Raw genomic sequence first — 6,000 nt, 5'->3', positions numbered from 1 at the left:
TCCCGCTACACTCTGTTTGGCCTAACTAATTGAAATAAATTTCAATTCAAAATCCCAATAAACCAACAATTGAGTCTGCTGTGGTTTTCAATTTGAACCACATAGCCAAGCCATATATATTCGTTTTCAATTTTGCTTAATCAAATCAAACCAATATGCTTTCGAGAATCATCTTGAAACAAAACCAAACCACACCATAACATTCCAAAATCAAATTATTATGGGATAGATGTGATCGAAACTTATTTTGTGGTTCAAATATTCTGTCTTAGAACCCTAATTTTCAGCAATACATACATTAAAGTTTACATCTATACAAAATATAGTTTGTGCACTTGATATAATTGATTAACGAATAAAATCTATTTACAAAACCAATTATGAAAAAGATTAAGATGCTGATATATTAAGGGGTACACCAGGCACAGGCTCTAGTACCTTTACATCCGGTAATTCCTTTAATAAAAGACCCTGTAATTGTATTTAAAAAAAAAATTAACCAGATTTAATTTTCACTTGTATGCAATATCATATGTATATTAACTAATTATAATAAGTTGTAAAATTCAAGAACTATCAATAAATACCTTGAATGATTCTATAGTTCCCTCCGAGCTAACTAGATTTGCAAGAACACCTTTACTATCAAGATCTCCATTTTTCATTGGCACCACAAATCTGTAAATAAATAAAAAAACAATCATAAAAATTCAATATTAATTTTCCACGGGACTGGACATCAAGGGCATTTATGTCTTTTGCATCTTTTGGCTTGGATAAAAAATTGCCACTTTTGTCCCATCAGTCACAGTTCAATACACGCCAAACGTTGCACAGTCTGTCATATCCTGTCCTGTCAGTTCAAAAGACAAGATCAAGATTACTTGGAATGAAGCAATTTCGCAAGACAAACAGCGTCTTCTTGTCCGGAAACCAAAGTAAAACTCGGTAAAAGTTGCTTGATGACGGGTGTAATGACGATATCCGCCTTCTCCTTTCCAATAATCTCCTTGTCATAGACACAATGTGGTTCATAGTAAAGACTCAACTGCCCTTGTGGAGAAGTCACAATGTACCTATAATACCATATATTATATAGAGATTAACAATAAATGATTCACTCATTTAAAAAAAAAAAAAAAAAAAAAATATGTACCCATTTTCGGGGCGTTGCCAAGGAGGACCGAGAACCGGCCCCGCAGTAGCCCGTATTTTAACATGAGAACCGTTTTTTGTTTCAATTTTAGAATCTTGGCCGGGTTCTAAGTATATGACCTGAAATTTATAAAATAATATTTGTAATAAATTATTAGAATTATATAAAACGTGATGCTTTGAGAAGAAATTATGTAACTTACATTGGTGAAAAGAGGATCCAAGAGTGTTTTTGCATTTGGAGTGGCGATTACTTTAAGATTTGGTAATTTTTGAGAGAGTGGAATTAATGTCTTCAAATGGCAATGATCATCAAGGCTTTGTGTAATTAATATGCAATCGATTTCAGGAAGATCTGTAAGCTGAAATAAAGCTACAATTTATTAGAACATGTGTAGCAAGATTCAAACTTGTAGGTTTCCCTTAAGGCTACAACGAATGTACCTTGAAATTCTTCAAATATTTCTTGCTAGCATCATAAAGAAAAGGTATTCCGAAATCCAAATTACCCACCAATATTGGATCAACTAGAATCTTCACTCCACCCACCTCCCATAACCAGCTATTGCCCTAAATCAAAAACATCCAGCATTGTGCTAATTAAAGAACACAAATACGACTACAATTTCAAACATTATGTGAGAATCAGAGAATTATAAAAGCGCACCTCCAAGTAAGTTAGCTGGAATGCATCAATGCCGGAAAAACTCGATTCAGCAACTTTCTCTTCGGAAATTAAAGCGGAAACAACGCTGTTACTCCCTCTATCCCCAAAACAAAGAGACGAACTTAGAATTTTGACTTCTAAGGTCAATTTTAGCACAATATCATGCTATAAATTATAATAAACACTTTCCCAATTGGCAATAATACGTATGACGTAAACCAGTAGCTGACAAAACATTCAAAAAGTAGTTACAAAATTCATGTAATTCAGAATTGGGATTTGGGACACACCTGCTGTTTGAGAGCTTCGGGGTGTAGGATGTGATGAACGCTGGATTTTTTCGAGTCGAGAAGAGACGGGTGTTCGAAATTAATGGTGTGAAGTGTTGCCTTACTGTTTTGTTTAATGTGTGGAGCAATTGGGGTAGTGGATTACATTGAACAGCCATCATAATCTTGAAGAAGAATAATTGGGTGCTGAATAAAAATTGGGGAATTTGTGTATGATCTTGTTAGATTTTACAAGGGTTTTCAAAAGTCGTAGCCTTTTTGTTGATGGGTAGATGTGGATCGTTGAGATCCACCACTCGAAATCGGGCGCCAATTTCTTCATGAGTTCTACCCATCCAATTGTGCGGCTCAAATTATTCTTATCGTAGATCATGAGAAAATTTGATGTAACAAAAGTACAAAACCCATTATTTACCATGAATTTATATGTTTACTCGTTTTTTTATATTTTATTTCAAGTTCATTATCATATTTTGAATTTTTTGAACGACTTACATGTTTTATTTTATTTCGGTAGACCAAAAACTTCTATTTATTTTCAAATTTCTAGTACAACAATATAAAAAACAAACAAACAAACAAGTTTATCAAACACCAAGATCAATCAATTCCCTTAAACCCTAAGCATCTCCAAAGTCCAAAGACATGTTATATACTTATATATACCATTCAAAAAGGGCAATCCTATATGTCCTCAAACAAAGATATCTATATACTGTTTGTTAACTTTTTCTTTAATTTTTTTTTTTTTTTTTTTTTTTTTAAAGAGCCAACAATTGTTGATAGCTCAATAGAAATTATGGTGTATTAAATCTTGAGTGCAAGATTTCTTTCCCATCTTTGAGGATGATAATCTATGCAAGTTGCAATCTTTCTCCCATGCACCAATGGCAAATCATCCTCATAAGGAATTTTTTCATGCCACACAAACTCATTCTCATGTGTATATTTTCTCACCAATTCCCTCACACACTCAATCTCTTCCTTTATAACCACCTTCCACGATTCCATTCCTCCATCAACATTGCTATTCCATTCCAACACCCTTTTAAGCACCCCAATTGCACTCCCTATTTCCCCTTCCCCTTTCAGACTCTCTGCCATGTATTTGTAACTTCTCAACTCATGCACCACTTTACTACATGTTATGTACTCCTGCATAATACATCAAATATCAACCTACTTTTATTTATTTCTGTATTTTATTCTGTTTTATAATAGTAATAATCAAAATAATCAAAAACTCATGCATACCATCAAACTTGGTGACAAATCTTTGCATTCTTTGACTGATTTCAAGAAACAGTTTTTGGCTTCATCAAACAACTGTACTACACCAAAGTGTAGCTTTGCCAAAAGTCCAACAGCTATTTGTTTCTCCTCAGCCTTCATTATAGTTACTATCTGTGCAATTTTTTTTCAAGGAAATAATGAATATGTTTCTTGAAACAACTAAAAGGAAATAAGAGATGAAACGTGAACCCTAACCTGAGCCTCTGCTAAGCAGATGAAGCTCATAATTGAAGAAACAGATGAAGAAGCTTCTGGTGGTGCTTCGGGTGTAAGTGCTGGTTGTAAAGATGGAAGAATTTCATGAGCCAAATAATGATAAACCCCTGCAGCTTTTCTGAACAGGGTTGTGGATTGCACTAAATCTATGATAAAAATAAGATGTAAAACAAAAGAATCATCAATAACTATATAAAGAATTCAATAAAAGGATTAAGTTCTACCTGTTTTTAAAACATGGGAAGCCCATTCACGAAGCATTGCACCATAAAAGAACAAAACCATTCCAAGCTCAAACTGCAGCTTATCAATCTGAAAGAATCTTGGACCCATGAGGTTGAAGAAAGATGAAGAACTAAGAGGACTTGTCCACCTTATCTTAAGATCTGATGTCCAACGAATCACTTTTGTATGATCACCAATTACTTTAACATGTTGAATCAAGTTCTCCAATAATGGCACATAAAGTTCTAGCTTTTGAATGTCCTGGAATGTAAGAACAAAATTATCACCATTCAAAAATAAGATACATTGGGTAAGGTAAGAGAACGATTGATTGGGTAAATATATCAACCTGTTCATACTGAGAAGTTAATCCCCCTGACATTTCCCTGGCAATGGCATTTGTAATGGAGTTGTTTTCATTGATGGATTCAACATTCACACGCTTGGAGCTTAACTCTTTCAGTTGTTCAAGAGTGCCTGAATCTTGAGCACAGTATACATCTTCAAAAACAATCTGTTGAAGTCGAGATTAAGTTTATATTCAATAATTCATCACTAAATCGATTGTTTATGTCTTACATCAATACCATAAGTTCAGAAACTACACCAATTATGCACACAACTCGCACCAATTTATACATGGATATAATTATAGAGAATCCATACGCCAAACAATCTATAATTGGGCAAAAACTAACGATGTTTGTTCTAATTTCCTAGCGAGAACTTATAATCACAGTGTTGCATGTACGAAGATTACCTTTTTGGTTCTGAGCTTTGAAGGATCTTTGAAATGCAGCATGGCTAACTCGAATCAACTAGGATCAAGCCTTCTTGTTACAAAATCCAACGAGTTAAGTTTCGTGGATGCTTCTTGGAAGTTCTTGAAAACGATAAAGGGGATTTGAACAAATTTTGATGGTTATTTGAAGTGAATTAGGGTTTGAAAAGTTCCTTACATGAAAGTGAGATGTATTTACAGTTTTTCACAATAATTGAGGGTTTTGAGTTTTGATGGCGATGTTTACCCCAAAAGTCAATCCAGTAATTTTCTGTTTCTTCCCTGCTAAGATTTTGGGATTTGATGGCAATCGGATCGTAAGGATGGGTTCCCGCGAATCCAGAAACTTCCCATGCCCATGACCATGCCCGTTTCGATTTGGGGATGAAAAGGTCCGAACGGGCGTAAAAAGATCATGGATCTATCACTATATGGTTTTAATCAACTATTTAAAATATTGATTTTATTATTATATTAGGTTATAACCCGTGGAAACTACGGTTACAAAATTAATTAAACTATTATAATGAAAACTCAAAATTATCAATCGATTATTTCAAATAATATATATATATATATATATATATATATATATATATATATATATATATATTAAAACCCAACATGTCTTAGAATAGTAAAATTCCAACGTTTCAAACTTTCACCACATCACTTTGGACATAATTACTGTTTTGTCCTTCTAAATTTTGAACATCTTAATATGGTAATCCACAAAAACCCCGACATCAGTTTTGTGCATTCCTCTAACCCTTTCTTCTTCATTCGTCTCAAACTATCTTTCTTTCTTCTTCATTCGTCTCCGACTGCCTTCGTTTGATCCTCCTGGCGACTTCAACCAAGAATATAGGAATTCGATTTATCTCACTAAAAACCTTATGCACTCTATTGCCGCCACCAAACGCCTTCTGTACCATGCTGTCTGTTGTCTAAGGAATTTCGGTATGTGGTTGGTTGTTTCGATTTTCTTATGTTTTTTGTTCAATTGGTCTTCGTTCTAATCCTCTTGTGTTTTTGAGCGATGTTTCTGATTTTTCTGGTTTGACGATCGACGATTTGCCGTCCAAGAAATAAGGACTTCTGTTTGAGGTTGTAATACTGAAATTAAATGAGAGAAGAAGAATACAACGAGTGGATGATGTGACAACCCGATATTTCGACTCTATGTAATGACCTAAAAAGTCAAGTATTATAACCACTTTTGAAATAATGAAATTAACTTCGAAAATAAAATGTACAAAAGTCTCTATTGGGTTACCTAATATGCTATATATTGTGTCAAGGTTTACAGAAATACTAAGAACACTAAAATTCGAGTTATAACGAAGAAGTAACGACCATTTTAAGATTTCCGA

At 33.8% G+C, this 6,000-nt stretch overlaps 2 protein-coding genes across 2 annotated transcripts; both read right to left on the bottom strand.

The window, feature by feature from the left end:
- Positions 1-202: 202 nt before the first annotated feature.
- Positions 203-2,461, bottom strand: LOC145041376 (Metallo-hydrolase/oxidoreductase superfamily protein). The gene is made up of 8 exons (XM_078989406.1): positions 2,113-2,461; positions 1,823-1,919; positions 1,600-1,725; positions 1,359-1,517; positions 1,157-1,275; positions 885-1,076; positions 588-678; positions 203-471 (listed from the first exon to the last, which is right to left on the bottom strand). Exons 1-8 carry the CDS (start codon positions 2,271-2,273, stop codon positions 391-393), a joined length of 1,026 nt encoding a protein of 341 aa, XP_078845532.1. The 5' UTR covers positions 2,274-2,461; the 3' UTR covers positions 203-390.
- Positions 2,462-2,695: 234 nt separating this feature from the next.
- Positions 2,696-5,007, bottom strand: LOC145041375 (Endosomal targeting BRO1-like domain-containing protein). Its single transcript, XM_078989405.1, has 6 exons — positions 4,607-5,007; positions 4,196-4,360; positions 3,846-4,107; positions 3,601-3,767; positions 3,367-3,516; positions 2,696-3,267 (listed from the first exon to the last, which is right to left on the bottom strand). The coding sequence occupies exons 1-6, from the start codon at positions 4,646-4,648 to the stop codon at positions 2,920-2,922; spliced, it is 1,134 nt and encodes a 377-aa protein (XP_078845531.1). The 5' UTR covers positions 4,649-5,007; the 3' UTR covers positions 2,696-2,919.
- Positions 5,008-6,000: the final 993 nt, after the last annotated feature.

This window comes from Lactuca saligna, chromosome 4 (assembly GCF_052625555.1).
Source record: "Lactuca saligna cultivar CGN05327 chromosome 4, ASM5262555v1, whole genome shotgun sequence".
In the NCBI taxonomy this organism is placed as follows: domain Eukaryota; kingdom Viridiplantae; phylum Streptophyta; class Magnoliopsida; order Asterales; family Asteraceae; genus Lactuca; species Lactuca saligna.
Note: the sequence above shows the minus strand (reverse complement) of the source record. Positions and strands in the feature narration are given on the sequence as shown.